At 48.5% G+C, this 16,823-nt stretch overlaps 1 protein-coding gene across 13 annotated transcripts in view; it reads right to left on the reverse strand.

The window, feature by feature from the left end:
• Positions 1–16,823, reverse strand: part of LOC116953091 (guanine nucleotide exchange factor VAV2-like) — a 232,420-nt gene that overhangs the window by 71,185 nt on the left and 144,412 nt on the right. For 5 of the 13 annotated variants that reach the window (XM_032972920.2, XM_032972926.2, XM_032972921.2 and 2 more), the window contains 4 exons: positions 8,196–8,216; positions 3,367–3,471; positions 2,739–2,807; positions 1,913–2,016 (listed from right to left, as the gene is read on the reverse strand). In XM_032972920.2, the coding sequence (XP_032828811.1) occupies positions 1,913–2,016; positions 2,739–2,807; positions 3,367–3,471; positions 8,196–8,216 (299 nt within the window). The remainder of the gene's footprint in view (positions 1–1,912; positions 2,017–2,738; positions 2,808–3,366; positions 3,472–8,195; positions 8,217–16,823) is intronic. The other 8 variants (XM_076074863.1, XM_032972932.2, XM_032972931.2 and 5 more) reach the window with 2 other exon arrangements.

The following is a 16,823-nucleotide window of genomic DNA, read 5'->3' on the forward strand; positions in this document are numbered from 1 at the left end:
TGCATCGTAAGACTGCGGCGTAAGGCAACAGTCTGGGGGTGCCATGATCCAGCAGTGGATGAATCGTAGCTTGAAGATGACAACGAATCGAGCCCTCCAATCGAAAATTAACGTTTGGTTATCACAGACTTAATTTTACATGATGTTGTAATGGCTCGGGGTTGGATGAGACATGCTTCTTGAAGTGACGCCCAGACAGCATCTTCTGGTGGCCATTTTCCGACATAATGAGATGCCCTTCGTGGCTGTAAATTTCACTGCGACATGTTTGTCGTAACTTAACCCGGACACTGACAGCAACGAGTGCAATGTAATGTCAACAAAATCTGTAAAATGTAAAATTGCAGATTAGACAGGGAAGTTGAATAGACAGGGAAGAGTGGTGCTTTCGCTGCTGGTACTGGGCAGCTGCCCACTGTGAAGTCTGCCCCTCATCATTCCCTCTTGGCTAATATGCAAGATACTCCAGCACTCTCATCGCCACTCGATGACAGGGTCTTTCAAACCTCTAAACTATAGTACATAAACGACATTTATTTCATCACGTAAGGCCCCCTGAGCTGCATAGCTCTTTTTCAAACGCGACCTGACCACAAATGATAACCCAATGAAGCGGCTTATCAGCACGTGGGAATTTACAGCAGACCAAACACCGTGAACGCATGTTTCTAAATGTGGAGGGAAAAATCCATGCAAACTCCAAATATATAGCAGCCATCTGGGTCGGGATCGAATCCACGATCTGCTGTACACCAGGCGAGGTGGTTAACATCTCGCCACCGTGGCGCCCTGGTGGCTCACAGTGGCCGGGCGAGCTATGGCTCACCTGTCGCCGAGAGAGCGGTTCACAGGGACATGGGGAGAGACAGCTTAGTGAGATCAAAGAAAGACGAACGGACGCTAGCAATGAGTGAGCTGCAGATGAGATATGAAAAAAATAATGAGATGAAAGAGCTAAAAACAAGAGAAAATAGTTGAAATAGCGTTAAACAAGAGATATAACATCGGGGAGATGAAAGTAAGCTGAACTAAGTAGCTTTCCCGATGTATTTTCGGGTTGTGCCACGTATTGTTCTGGTTAATGCAGACCTGATTCCTTGCAAAAGGTTTATATTTGGTGTTTGGTGTTTGAACAACTTAACACCTGTTTTATTGGCAGAAAGGGTAAAACCTATTTTTATTTTTTCATATGCTCTGCATGATGTCCTACGTTTCGCTCGACCTACTTGGAGCTGATTCAGGAAATGAACATTCTGATTTTGCTCACTTTTAATAACACTTTGAAGGACTACATCACAGAGAAGGGTTACAGTTTGGTGGTGATATGTACAGATGAAATGACGTCACGGCGCCATGTGACGTCATGTATACGTGTGACGTTATGACACGTGTGTGCGTGCGACGCGTGTGCGTGTGACACGTAATTTCCCGCGGTTGCGCCAGCACAGCACCAATTTTATTTTGTGACCCACTGGACAACACAGTTGGGCTCCCGGCTCTAGGGTAACATCAATGTTCTCCTCAGAACAAGTGGCAGCACAAAATAAATACATAAAATTCCAGCAAATCAATAAATCGCGATTGCACACGTCAGCAATCATCGCTCCCCCCTACTGGCAGACATTAGTCTCTGCATGATGTCCCACGTTAAGTCTGCCAGCAGGGGGGAGCGAGCTCCGAGTCGTCTTATGCCACACATTGACAGATGCCACCTGGGAGGTGCCCTTTCATGAATATGCATGCACGTTAAACTTCTTTCGCACCGTACGTAGTCAACCGTGCTAATCGCAGGTGCAGCAAAATCCGTTGAGGTGCGACGTCGTGCGGAGCGCTCCGAGACGCCCCGGTGGAAAGGGTGCTCTATCAATCATCATCAGCATCATCATCGTTATTATTTTTATTGTCCTTGTACCTGGGCTTGAAGGTGAGGAAGAGCTCGTGGAATTTCCGTCCCCCCGACAGCGAGTACGACTGGCGGATTTCGGCCACGAACGCGCGGTGCACTCTGTGCAGCTCCTGCGGGGGGGGGGGTGGGGGCGGGAAAATGGGGGACACGCCGCAGGAGGCTTTTAATTCAACGGGAATGTCATCGCCGGCACAAGTCGATACGGCTCCGTGCACCTGCCGTGGCGCAGTGGTTAAACTCGCCGGACTTGTAAGCCGGACGCCGCCAGTTCGATCTTCTGGCACGGTCGTCGGAGCAATGGAAAAGTTTATTGATATCCGCCCACCCCGGCCGGCAACCTCCGTTCGCCGAGCAGTAGCAATGGGTCCGCCACACGGTCGGCGGATGGGCAGGTTAGATTAAGCAAAAGTAAATTGGGCAAAACGCAACGTCTGTGTTAAGTGCACTCGTGTGTGTGTGTGAACGTATAGATTAAAAACAAAATGACAACTACACTTCAATTCATCGGAATGTCTGTCATTAATTATGTACCCATGTTTTATTTCAAGTTGCAATTAAGTCAACCATTAAGAGGACTGGGGGGGGTTGGGTCAGGGGCTGCCTTCATTCAATATTTGGGATTATATTTCACCCCAATTGATGCTCGTGAAATGCGTCAATTGTCAGCGGCTTAAAATAAATGAGGCATAGAGGTGCGAGATTAATAACGGGGGCGACAAGGTTAATGAAGGTGAATCATCTGAACTTCTGAGAGCATCAGACATGACAATCAAAGGACCTTTAACCGACGGGATGACAGAATGTGATCCATCGTGAGCGAAGTGAACAATACCTCGATGTTCATGAATATTGTTTCCATTTCTAGCTGGGTGAGGGTCAGCCGCAGTGGGCCCATGTAGTTCTGTGAACACAGCGACGCAGCAACCACGGACAATGTCAGAAACGCAAGCTTACCGGGTGCTGTCATCAGCTGCACTTGAAAAAAAAATTGAAAGAAATCCTACGCTGTGGAAAATATGTCCAAACAGCCTCACAGGATCAAAAAAAGTTGGTATGAAATATGGAACACGTGGCGTAGTTTTAACACTTGTTGTCTCAGAGCAAGTAGGGGCTGGGTTCAAATCTCGACTCGAGGCGCTTTTCTGCGTGATATTTTATTTTTGTGTTCGCTCCCTGTTCTGTGCGAGTTTCATCCAGGTTCTCGGGTTTCCTTACATAGCTAACAACGCACACAATGTGAACCACATTGGCCAAAGTATTCCAACGCTGAGAAACTACCTGGAAATAACTCAATTTGGATCACAAACAGGAGCTTTGTGTCATTTCTGGTGATGATAGCAGATCTGGTCCCAACTTGTTGTGAATGTGTGAGCGAGGGGGGGGGGCTCTAACAGCACCCCCCCAACCCCCCCCCCCACACCCCTCCTAACCCCCCCTGCCCCCCACCAAGTGAGCGGCACCTTCTCGATGCTCTCGAGCGTCGCCGCGTACTTCTCCTCCGTCTCCTTTATCTCCTTAGCGCAGCAGTTCCTCTTGTCGTCCTCCGTCATGCCCCCCTTGTCCTGCTGCGGCGCGTGCAGCAGGTGGCGGGTGGGCCAGGTGATTAAGGGTGGGGGTTTGCGGCGCGGGGGGGGGAGGAACGAGAGAAAGAGGGAGGAGTTGGTGAAGTTTCAGCCGTGCGATGACCCACCGCTGGACAGGAGAACTGCGTTTGGTGTTCAGTTTGTTGTCCTTCCCAGCCCCCTCCTCACCTCCGTCGGCTACGTATGGTGCGGGAGAAACTCGACATACATGTAGACTTGCGTGCGTGTGTGGTGGGCTTTCTCCGTGTTTCCTCGCTCATGCCCAATGCTCGTTAATGGATTTGGGCAAACATCCTGATGCTGGAGCCCTCCCCTAAAGCAATATCAGGACTCAATGGGGATTCCCTCTGTAAGGGGCATTATTATTAACACTTTCCAACTCAGGCTGAAAGACTTTAATATTAGATCCGTCCGTCTGTCAGCAGTTGGGGGGGGGGGAGGGGTGGGGGAAGGGGCACCCACCCTTACTCGCCTAAGGATGAACCATTATGAATACAATTTTAGGATAACGTTCAACATTGATACATATAGGGAGCTCACAATAACTTCTCCAGAGGGGATTTTGGCCAACACCTCAGATGTGGGAGTACCCATATTTTACTCCACCACACGCTATCGGCTGATCGATTAATTTAGTTTATTTTTACTGCTGGGTGGACACAGATGCAGGTTTGGCTCTTAAGGAACTTGCCCGTTGTTTTAACCGCCCTGCCGTGAAAGATCAAGTCACACTGCCAACCTCTGTATTGCAAGTCCGGTGCGCTATCCATTACACCGCAGCAGCATTTCAAGAACTGATCGAGGCGAGGGGACAAGAAAAAGAGGAAAAATAAGAAACGGATCGAGGTTTCTTGAAGGGAGGAAGAGCGAGGCCTTGACATTTCATCTCGGAGGTTTAAGAGGAATCTGTTTCTTTTATCGAAGTAGATACGCTTTAAGCAGGAACGATTTAATCTTAAACATCATGGCATGTTCAGATTTTAAACTTGAACGCAAGAATCCAGCCTCTCGTGATGCTTGCGCCTGACGAATCATAATCAGAAGTTTATTTCCCGTATGAAGCCCATCGAGCCGAGCAGCTCTTTGTAAAAGGCGATTTGTGCGTAACACTCGTGGCAAGTGCCATCTCAAACTGCTTTGCGTCCGTGCGGTCTTCCCTCGATCAGCTCGGGCCTCACTTGAGTACCCAGTGTGAAGTGCGAACATGAGCATCGCCCCTCAGACTCATGCCCACTTTGCAGGCCCTGTGGCGCACAGGGACGGCTTCCCGTGGGTAGCGGAGGGGGAGCTTTGGCTAGACTCTGCTGCAGAGCGTCGCAATGATTGGGCTAAGATGTGATTTGAGGCACTTTGAGTTGCTGAGACTTTGACATTTAAGTGCACGATACATGCAAATGCTCTTCCTCAGCACCGCACATAGAGTGAGTGATAAAAGTATTTGATCCCCTGCTGATTTTGTACGTTTGCCCACTGACAAAGAAATGATCAGTCTATAATTTTAATGGTGGGTTTATTTGAACAGTGAGAGACAGAATAACAACAAGAAAATCCAGAAAAACGCATGTCAAAAATGTTATAAATTGATTAGCATTTTAATGAGGGAAATAAGTATTTGACCCCCTCTCAATCAGAAAGATTTCTGGCTCCCAGGTGTCTTTTATACAGGTAACAAGCTGAGATTAGGAGCACTCCCTTTAAGAGTGTGCTCCTAATCTCAGCTCGTTACCTGTATAAAAGACACCTGTCCACAGAAGCAATCAATCAGATTCCAAACTCTCCACCATGGCCAAGACCAAAGAGCTCTCCAAGGATGTCAGGGACAAGATTCTAGACCTACACAAGACTGGAATGGGCTACAAGACCATTGCCAAGCAGCTTGGTGAGAATGTGACAACAGTTGGTGCGATTATTCGCAAATGGAAGAAACACAAAAGAACTGTCAATCTCCCTTGGCCAGGGGCTCCATGCAAGATCTCACCTCGTGGAATTGCAATGATCATGAGAACGGTGAGGAATCAGCCCAGAACTACACGGGAGGATCTTGTCAATGATCTCAAGGCAGCTGGGACCATAGTCACCAAGAAAACAATTGATAACACACTATGCCGTGAAGGACTGAAATCCTGCAGCGCCCGCAAGGTCCCCCTGCTCAAGAAAGCACATATACATGCCTGTCTGAAGTTTGCCAATGAACATCTGAATGACTCAGAGGACAACTGGGTGAAAGTGTTGTGGTCAGATGAGAACAAAATGGAGCTCTTTGGCATCAACTCAACTCGCCGTGTTTGGAGGAGGAGGAATGCTGCCTATGACCCCAAGAACACCATCCCCACCGTCAAACATGGAGGTGGAAACATTATGCTTTGGGGGTGTTTTTCTGCTAAGGGGACGGGACAACTTCTCTGCATCAAAGGGACGATGGACGGGGCCATGCACTGTCAAATCTTGGGTGAGAACCATAGTCTTTGTTTCTTTCGGTAAAGTCACGTAGGTATAAAAATAAAACAAAACATAATAATAGATCACGACGTTTCGATCGCAACACAAGCGGTCGTCCTCAGGTGGAAAAAAAATTATCCAGCAATTTCCTGACGACGACCGCTTATGTTGCGATGGAAACTTCGTGATATATTATTTTTAGTTTAATTTTTATACCTGCGTGACTTTACCGAAAGAACCAAAGAAAAAGGAACTCATTCCAGTTTGGGGTTTTTCTTCATGTTAAAGCGGTCTTTTGTGTAAACCGTAAGCACACAAAGTACAAGTGGCAGGGCAGTGGAAACCGATCAAACGCTGCTCGTTTTTGGCTTTGAATTGAGAATTCCACTTTGTGGCGTGGCAATCTGATTAAGTGTCAAGTCAGCCATGTGATGGACATGTAACATGAATCCCATAGCCCAGAAGTGTGGACATGCAATTAAAATGAATTTTAAATCTTGCTTAATGGGAAATGAAGACTATAATCACCCACTGTCTGACTTTATTGCGCTGGGTTTCGCTGATTGGCCGACACGGCACACGAGAGGGTGAGTGGCCAGCATCACGTCCGACCACCTCAGTCTCATGTTTACTCCACACCAGGTACTAATTTGAGAGGCTGAGTCGACCGGTTCAAATCATCATCACCAGTGTTGTCCATGAGGGGGAATCGAACTCAGGTGACGTAGCGCAGCGCGCTGACCCTCGCTACGCTGCCGCTCCCGAAGTTCAAAAGCTCACACGCACGCACACGCACAACCACAGAGACCAGCACGTGGCCACACATTGCTCACACAGCAGAGGCGCCCTACGTAGGGAATGGTTAAGGTGCTGCCCTTAAACGGCTCACTCCGTGAGAAGGGAGCTCGGGAGAGACCTTCTCAGGTCTATTTTGGTCGACTCTTCCCGCCGCTCAGATGTCTTGGAAAGAGATGAGAGCACCGACATACGACCAGCCGATGGAATAACCAATTTTGTACCCCTTCACGCCGCTCGGTGGACAAATGTGGTGGGGGGGGGGGGGGTTAGGATTCAGGAAACCTGCCTGTTGCTTCAACCGCCACGCCCGGAGATTGAACCGGCAAACCTCTGTATTGCAAGCCCAACGTGCTCTCCGCGACACGTGGCAACGATTCACTCGAATAAGGGTACACATTTGTCAAAGGTTCGGTGCAACAAAAATGACACGTACGTCAGCGAAAGTGTGACCCCATCTGCAAGTAAAGTGTACACCGTACCGTAGCTTTCACAATCGTGCACTCTATATTGCCATTCCATTGTGGGAAAATCGTGAGAGAAACGGATTAACTTTGCACCATCAGAGAACACGCACAAGTGAGGGACATATTGACAATGAATGAATAGTGAATGGACTTGGGCAAGACGCATCGCTAGGTGGGACGATGGCCTGCGGAAGGAATGGCACCAAAAGCAGGGAACGCATCCAAGAGGGCAATCGCTGCGGAGGTGGAGCATTGAAATCAGTTCACGATGCAGCAGAGAGACGGATGGTTCTAGCGGCACCGGACCACGAGGGATGGTGACGACATGGGGACGCCTTCATCTAGCAGTGGATGATAGAGAATGACTGATGATGACGAGAATGATGAACCATCACATATTGCCAAAAAATAGCAAGGTTCTTGTGCGTGTTACGTATTAAGCGAACGTGAGCCGAATTATTCAAACCGAGTCCACCGCTGAGCAGCCTGGGCCACTGAGTCAGTGCGAGTCCTGGACTTTGGCATTTAGCAGCCTTGGAAATACACTATCTGAAACTACGAGGAGCGGATTTAATTTGTTAAGCAGAGAACGGTTCAAAGACAAAACTGGAAGTGGTTTCCAAACGGAGATATTTGGTGAAATATTGCAGAGGTTCAGGAATCGTTGTTAAATATTAAGCGCTGTTTAACCCAACAATGATTTTTTTTCATGCCATAGATGTTTTACAATACAATACGTCACCTATCCGACTCGCTGGGGACTGAGGTTAAGGCGGCTCAGTGAAAAGGTCGGATAAGTGAACGTTTATATAAAATTACATCTTGCACAGAGTGGTTACGACAATGGCAACAATTAATAATCACAAAAGGTGAACGCCAATATTGAAGAGAATAATGCTTATTTGGCATACACGACTACAAATATTAATTGAGGTATTGAAGAATATATTTTATTAACGACAACAAAATCAATCAGCGGGGAAAAGTCAATAATTCAACACAGACCTTAAGTGAGCCAATATAGTCCTGGGTTGCACAAGCATGAAAATTCAAACACAAGACGTCAACAAACATAGAGGGATGTTAAAAAGCACCAGCATTTAATTCAGGAGGTTTTGCAGGAAACTGTAAAGCCCATGACGGAGGGCTGTACGTACCCCGATTGTGCTGCCTTGTTAACGTTATGAGAGAGAGAGAGAGAATCCATTCGGATCTCTTGCAGTGCAGTGGAACCCTTCGTGTTACAGACCGGCCCACGGAAATGGATATCACAGACTTAGTTCTGAGGTCGTGGAACCCTTCGTGTTAGAGAATGGCCCACGGAAGTGGATATCACAGACTTAGTTCTGAGATCACTTCAAATGACCTCTGGTCCACGCAGTGCGGAGCAGCATGGTCATCGCATTATTCTATCATTGATAATCATTGCATTTTCAGTGCTGGAACTTAACCTAATTAAATACAAAACCCAAATTTGGCTTGTGATGGGTTTATTTGCGGTGTTTGTCAACTCATCTTCTGTTCACGGATGGTGATAAAACCGACATGAAGGACTGCAGACCTCTTATTGCACACACAAATCAGCATCAATTGATGTGCAGCATTGTGGGATGCAATTGCATGAATGACGCTAAAATTAAATGGAATTATTATTATTGCTATTGGCAGCCTTGAGCCAGCAAATCAAATTCCACATTCAAAAGACGAGGACCAATTTGACTTCTCACAAAGTGGGCACTGTACTTATTTTTATTAACCCAAGGAGGATGATAGTTTCATTCGACCCCCAGGGCAGGAATTGAACTCGTAGCTCTCTACTTGTGAGGGCGAGTGCTGTAACCGCAGTGATGCCAAAACATATGGTATTGGAGCAATAGTAAATGAATAAATATATTCCAGGCAGTGGTGTGCTGACTGATGTATGTCCTATGCTGCACTGCACCAATTTATCAGGGGAAAGTCACGGAGAAAGCAATTTCCAGCAGACAATATATTCACTCATTAAAAATATCAATTGGCAATGAGGTCGTTCATTAAGGTGAGCGGTGGCGCATTGCTACGTACGCTGCGCTATGAACCCGGCCGCCTGAGTTTGATATCCAGCTACGGCTGACAACAGCGGTGAGTGATATTTGAACAGTCCCTGGGGCTTCCCCCCTTCACCATTCCGCAACTGACGAGCATGATGATGAAGCACGGTTAAACAATCCCCCGGATCTGACACAGCATGAAGAGGCTCTTAGTCCAACAGCGTCGAGAAAGGCCAGTGAATTGTTCCATTTCACGAATTTGTTACAATGACACACATCCGAAACAACAGCAACCAAGGACAATGAGTGATCGAGTCGTCTCGTGTGCAAGGTGCTTGGTGGCTTGTCACATCGCGCAACCTCAAGAGATGCTTGATGGCTTTGGGAGGCCTTCACCCACCAGTGTATTCAACGTGGCTGGTTGAGATGATGAAATAGAACGCTAACACACAACAATCTCAACAATCTCAATGAGCCCACGAACACTCAGTGCCAGCAAAAAAAATCTGTCACTGCACATTAACTACATTTAAGTAACGATTTTTTTCTATTTTGGGGAAATGTCTTGGTGTATGAATGTACATGTTTGTTTTTATGTACAATTCACTGGTGACGAACTAAATTAACCAACTGGGCTTTATTTGTCCCCCCCCCTCCATGCCATTTTAGGCTATGAACCCCCACTGAGTGGAAGGCGCCACGTTCAAACGCACACACACATACACGCACACACACACGAACAGGCGCGCACACACACGAACAGGCGAGCACACACACACACAACAACCGCAATTCGCCACTAAGTGGCGGTGACGTCACTACGACGCTTGTGCCAGGCTATGTGCACCCTGAGGCCACGTGAAGTGTCGAACGCCCGCTGGCAGGAGGTCACGGGGCAGACCCAGGTGCCACGGGTCGACTGACTGAGGTGACTGGCTGATGCACCACCTGTGCCCCCTACTGTGCCAACCTGCTGTGCTTTAGCCACCCGGCGCTCCGCTCGTTGATGTGAGCGTCGCTCCTCCGCCCTCCGTTGTTGTTGGAGGGCGACTACCTCCAACTGCCCAGTAGCGTCCTTCACGAGCCTCCTCCACAGAGGCCGATCTTGACACCGCTGGTACCAGTCATCGGCAAGTTCACTCAGCTCCACGTCCTCCTGTACCACATCACTCCATCTCTTCTCTAGCCCGTACCGCGCCCGCCTAACCCCTCAATCCGTCCGAACAAAAGCTGTTTCGGCATGCGGTGGCTGGGCATGCGGGCTACATGACCCAGCCATCGCAGCCTTGCCCGCCGGAGGAGCTCACCGATGGGACCTTGCCCAGATCTTTCAAGGATTTGTGAGCTCCTCACACAATCCAGTCTGGTTAAACCCAGGATGGATCGTAGGCAGGCCAGCCTAAATGTTTATAACCGGCAAAGATGTTCCATTAGGGGGGTCCACGTTTCTCAAGCGTAGAGAAGGGAGGGAATGACCGTGGCTGAGAAGACCTGAAGCTTAGTGCGGAGCGACAGACCAGGGAGCACACAGCGTTACGCAACCAATGAAAAGATATTGCCGCTCGACTGATTCGGAGTGAGACCTCTGCTGTTAACCTGGAGCCGGTCATAAGCACACTGCCCAGGTATGGGAAACTCTCCACTCTCTCCACAACTGCCCCATCACCGATTGGGAGTTGTGGGGGTGGAGTGTCCGATGGTACAAAATACCCAGGCAGGTGCTTAGTTTTGGTGGGGCTGATGGTAAGGCCCCACCTCTTAGTGGCACGCTCCAGTCTCAGCAGCAGCGTCTCCAACTCCTCCTCTGAATGAGCAGCTATTACCAAATCATCAGCATACATAACGTGGTTGAGCAATAGGGAGCCATCCCTTGACCGCACCTGGGCATCGATCAGCCTCCAATTATATCTGTACCATATGGAGATTCCCCCGGTACAGCTATTGAAGGCTTCACGAACTACGTGGTCAAAATAGATGTTAAACAATGTAGGAGCCAGAGGACATCCCTGTCGCACCCCAAGGTGTACAGGGAATGGCTCTGACTCCCGACCACATAGTTTTACCCGGGCCCGCTCACCATCATGAAGGTCCTTAATGATCGTGAGCAGAGGGTCAGGTACTCCAAAAGCACGAAGACCAACCCAGAGCCCAGGCCTACTGATGGTATCATAGTCCTTGACCAGGTCAATAAAGCAGAGATGTAGGTCTTGTTGGAATTCCCTACACCTCTGCTGTAGCAGACGGACAGAAAATATGGCATCTGTGCAGGACCACCCTTTCCTGAAACCGCATTGGGGCTCCGCAAGCCTCTCCTCAGCGTGCCTGGCAAGGCGATGTTGAATAATCCTTGCCAGGACCTTTCCCGGCACACTGAGGAGTGAGATGCCCCTGTAGTTGTTAAAGTCTGTGCGGTCCCCCTTCTTAAAAAGGGGGACCACCAGGGCATCCTTCCAATCCTGCGGAACCCGTCCAGTGGTCCAGACCGTTGTTATGATGTCATATAGGGCAGTCTGTGCACAAACGCCACCCTCCCTCAGCATTTCGCTTCGGAGATCATCTCTGCCCGCTGCCTTTCCTGGTCTCAGACTCTGGATTGCCTTCAGTACTTCCTCAACAGATGGCACCTCAGCCAGCCATTCACAGGGGGTGACTTCTTCCAATATTTGAGGCACCGCAGCCTCAGCAGGGTCATCCTCACTTTGTGCCACGATGTTTTCCTGGCTGATGGATTTTCCCTCCCCCAGGACCTCACAGAAATGCTCAGCAAATCTGCAAACCTGTTCCTGGGGGTCAGAGATTGGATCACCGTTTTTTCCCCTAATGATGGTAATAGGTGTGGCGCTGCAGGTTACTTTTTTGATGGAGTTAAATAGAGATTTGTGATCACGAGCCACTGAGGGCGACTCCATCTCCTCAGCAACCCGCGACCACCACCCATCCTTGCAGCGCCTCACGGCACTCCGAACCTCCGAGCGAACGCTGCGGTAAGCCTCCTCATTCTCTGACGTGGGATTCTGTAGCCGATGACAGTAGGCCTGTCGCTTTTTCTCAACCATCCTGAACACCTCCTCTGTCAGCCAGGGTCTCTGGGGAGGTCTGGACCGCGTACCCAAAGCAGCCATTGCAGCTGCATGAGTCACAGTCCTAAACCTCGCCCATTTACCCTCGACATCAGGAGGAGTCGGGGACGATGCCAATCCCAGCCGCAAGCGATGATGAAATTCTCGCTTGCAACTTTCATCAGATAACTGAGACCAGGCCACTTTAGGTTGGAATGGGGTCCTGGGTGTACACCCCCCACCGGAGTGGAAGAATGGCAGGCGCATCTTACAGATGACTAGTCGATGGTCAGAGGGCAGATCACACACACACACGCACACATACACGCACACACACACGCACGCACACACGAACATGCGTGCGCACAAACACATGAACACACACGCTCACACAAAAACAAATATCTCCCATATAGCATTTAACAGACTTTAAAGGGCAAGTGCTGTTAGCGAGCACCTATGAAGACCGGCACGGTACACAAGAGACTGGGTGGCCAGCACCACGCCCGGCCGCCTTTGTCTCCCTAGTGGTGATTTGAGGTTGAGTCGACCTAGGGGAGGCCCAGGACCGTTTCAGATAATCGTCACTGGGTATTGGCCGTGAGCGATAATCAAACTCGGGTCGCCGGGGTTCGTAGCGCAGCGCGCTACCCGCTACACTACCGCTCCCCATATACACAAAGACACACTCACAATGACACACGCACAACTGCTCCGCTCACGCACTCGTACAATCCACACGCCACACATACGCGCACACGAAGCCCAAGCGATCAAATTCCATGACATGGCTCGATCTGCCAGACAGCTCAGCCAATTGCCAAGAGCGAGCACAGAGCAAAGGCGAGCACAAGAACGTGGCAGACGGGAGCAAAAGCTCACAACGCCACCGTGGCGGGGCTCAGAATTAAAGGGCATCATTGTTACAGAATACACGCCAATAACCCCATGTATTTTGGGCTAAGGGACGGGCATGCCCACCCCAGGGAGATGGAGCGATGAAATCAACTCGTGCACAGGGTGCTTCGGCGGATTGTGCCACCGCAGAACCGTGCGAGATTTGGAGGCCTTCATCCAGCAGTGGATTGATCAGGACTGCTGTTGCCGCTGCTGACGACGACGACGATGATGATGATGGTGAATTTGAGTAGTTTTTTGTGCTACTGGCACGGCATCGCTACCTGCATAATGAAGTGGAAAATGAACAGAAGACGTGAGAATTAAACTTTCATGAGATAAAACAACGTGAAATGCACGTTGCATTATGTATTTTTACATATGCGTATATACGGCTTGGTTGTGCTTTGCCAACGATCTGGTCTGACAATCAGGAAAGGTTTAAATTCCATTCCGGGATCGACTCAGCCCATCATCCCTCAGCCTCATCATCTTTCATGGGGTGATTAAATGATCAACCAAACATGGTGAGAGGTCAAAGTGGTTGTCCTATGCCTTCAACTGGTCCCCAACAAAGGAATCTGGCCATTCCGACTGCAAGTCGTCGTGTTTAAAGGGGGGGGGGGCATACAGAAACTAAGGAGGGGGCACACCATGGTGAATGTTAAATTCACTCTGAGCAAATGTTAAACACTCAAAAGAGTGAATAAATAACTTGATCTGTTTTATTGTATCGTGTATTCTGCTCAAGTTCTCGCCCGCTGCGTGTGCGAGTTAAAGGCTCGCATTGCCATTGCTTCATTTGTTCGAATGTTTGCCCCAATAATGTTTTGCCTCTTCAACCAGCCATCCCATTGACTCATAATTAGTTGATTTTTGGTTTGATCGTGAAAGTTTCGCGTAATTTTGTTTTACTGTAATCCCCCACCCCTGGAGAGAGCCAATGAAATCAACATTTTGCTCAAATTTACAACAAAATGTTTGCTTGCTTCTCAACATTCCTCCAGTTCACTGAAAAAAAAACAAATCGATTGGCGAATTTGCCCACGTGACAACTGTACTTGGGTGGCTGTGTTGGGTGGTGCAGTGTTATGGTGTAAAAAAAACCGTTTTACATCATACTTACACGACGACCTAACCCAAAAGAAACCACGTATGAATCGTAACATTGGTCGTGAATGCCGACGCAAAAAATCAGCCACGCCAATTGTTGACGCCACCGCCCGCAGGAGGGACTCCGCTCGAGGGAGCTCCAGGAAGTGCGTAGTCTTAGTGCCTCCGTTTAGCACGGTTGGCTACGTACGGTGCGAAAGAAGTTCAACGTACATGCATACGTGCGTAGTTTGCAGACTGATGAGACAGCGCGGAAGAATAACTGCCGATCGACTAACTGCAGTGTACCCATTAATAATTTTGGATGGACAAAGGTGGGGGGGAGGGGGGGGGACTTAGAAACTTGTGCTGAGCCCCCTGCTCATGAGCCATCAGCCGGGGGGAGGGAGTGGAGCGGGGGGGGGGGGGAACAGGCCTGGCCTGTAGCCCGATTCTACAGCGCTGTTGCAAAGCTGATATTTGCAGGATACATTCGAATGAACACCCATTACGTTACATCCACATGACGATTAAGGGATGCGCATGCCAGGCCAAGGAGACCCTTCTGATTGAATTTCTCCGCAATGCGGGTGAAGGGGCCGCAGCGAGATTTAAGGGCGAGACTCTACGAGGCGAACGGCACGGGGGCGGAACATGATGCTCCCTCCCAGCGAGCAGGGCGGGCTGAAACACGCGCCAGGATTTACATCATTTCGCTAAATTATAGTGCCCCGGTTTTTTTTAATTCCTTTTTTTTTCTCCATCTTCTACACAAGTAATTTCGTAAGTGCAGTCACCCTGACATTGTTTAAGACGAAGCTGAGCACCGAACGCTGTTGCCAGCATACAATCACGGTGACACGCTGTTCTAAATAAACAAAATTACGATACGACCTTTTAGGGGGGGGGGGGGGATGCTAATAATTTTGATGCAAGGCCGCCCATGAGAAAAAGGTAGTGTTTCCCTTTAAATACAATGTGGATTGCTCACGTGATAGGTCTCCTACAATTTCTATGACTGAATGACCAGGAATGCACCTGATCTCCCGTCATATCTCAAAAGCTAAGCAGACTTTTTTGAGCCTGGATAGTGATTGGATGGGTGACCACTTCACAATAAAGAGGTGTGGCTCGTACAGGCCTGCGAAAACAAAATCCATTCTTATTTCCCCCCCACCCACACACACACCCTCACCTTTACAAACCCATATTGACCGGCATGGTGAAGTACGTTCAAATAGTCCTCACGGCCTGAAAAGTGTCAAGGCCTTCATCCGCCCATTGGATTGACAAATTAACTGTCTGCAGGTATAAATCCTACAACAGTCGCGATTGTTAAGCTGCGTGCGATATCGAGGCCGAGCAGGAGACGCGTCATGAAACGAAAAGGGGATTTTGTAGCATCGGTGGATGAAAGCTAAAAAAAATATCGCGCGTGTTGACAAACGACGGGGTGAATTCCAGCGCCGAGGATGCGCTGAGGCGGATTCTCGACATTGCGGGAAATCTTTACGGGATTGCAAACCTCGACGCAAGGGTTTGGCGAGCGAGGGCTCGCGGGCGCGTCGCGCGAATTGCAAAATAAGGCGCGGCACCAATGCGAAAAGTACGCTAACAATTCTGAATGTATTCGACGCGGTGCACCATGCTATGAGAGAAATGGTAAACTATTCCAACGCATCATTAGACCTCCTTTGCCAGTACCAAAATGTAATAATAGGGGTTTTCCCCCCTTTTTTCTGGCAACAAAACTGAAATCATTTTTGTTGCAAGGATTCATGTCTGCATTAACCACAATACCTGCAGTCAAAATGCAAACAAAAAAACATACTACGATAATATATGCATTGTATTATCATAGTATGTTTTTTTATATATATGCATTGTATTATCATAGTATGTTTTTTGTTTGCATTTTGACTGCAGGTATTGTGGTTAATGCAGACATGAATCCTTGTAAAAAGGTTTCAGTTTTGTTTCCAGAAAAAAGGGGAAAAACCCTGTTATTATATTATTCCAACGCAATTATAATTAGAAGTATGGTTATGGTACTCTCCTTCGGTTGCTTTGGAAATAAATTAAATTTTGTTCGTGAGAGCATTTCCATGAATACCTAAGCACAGCGGTGCAGTGTGCAATAAGATGTGGACGGGGGGGGGGGAAAGATCATTGCACCGTAGCAATTACAGCGCTATTAACCACCCCAACACAGGTCCCACTCATCTCTCCCCACCAACGTAGCACAACCGCTGGTGTTGGGGGTTCAAGCGGCAAATTTAATTTGTAATAATTACACAATGTAATTACTCTGCTTGCAAGGAGATGCTTTTTTTTTGTTAATGACACATCTGCGTGCGCATACACACACACAGCAGCAGCAGCAGTAACCATTCGTCACTAAATGGCGGTGATGTTGCAACAGCACTTGTGCCAGGCTAGGTGCACTTCAAAGTCAATTGAAGTCGTGATGCCTCAACTGATCATGAGGTCACGGGACAAACGGGAATAATGTGGTGGTTGTCAGTTCTGCTTAAAAAACCACAATTCATACCCTA

The sequence above is a fragment of the Petromyzon marinus genome, chromosome 50 (assembly GCF_048934315.1).
Source record: "Petromyzon marinus isolate PM22_M1 ecotype Great Lakes invasive population chromosome 50, UKy_Petmar_22M1.pri1.0, whole genome shotgun sequence".
Taxonomy (NCBI): Eukaryota; Metazoa; Chordata; class Hyperoartia; order Petromyzontiformes; family Petromyzontidae; genus Petromyzon; species Petromyzon marinus.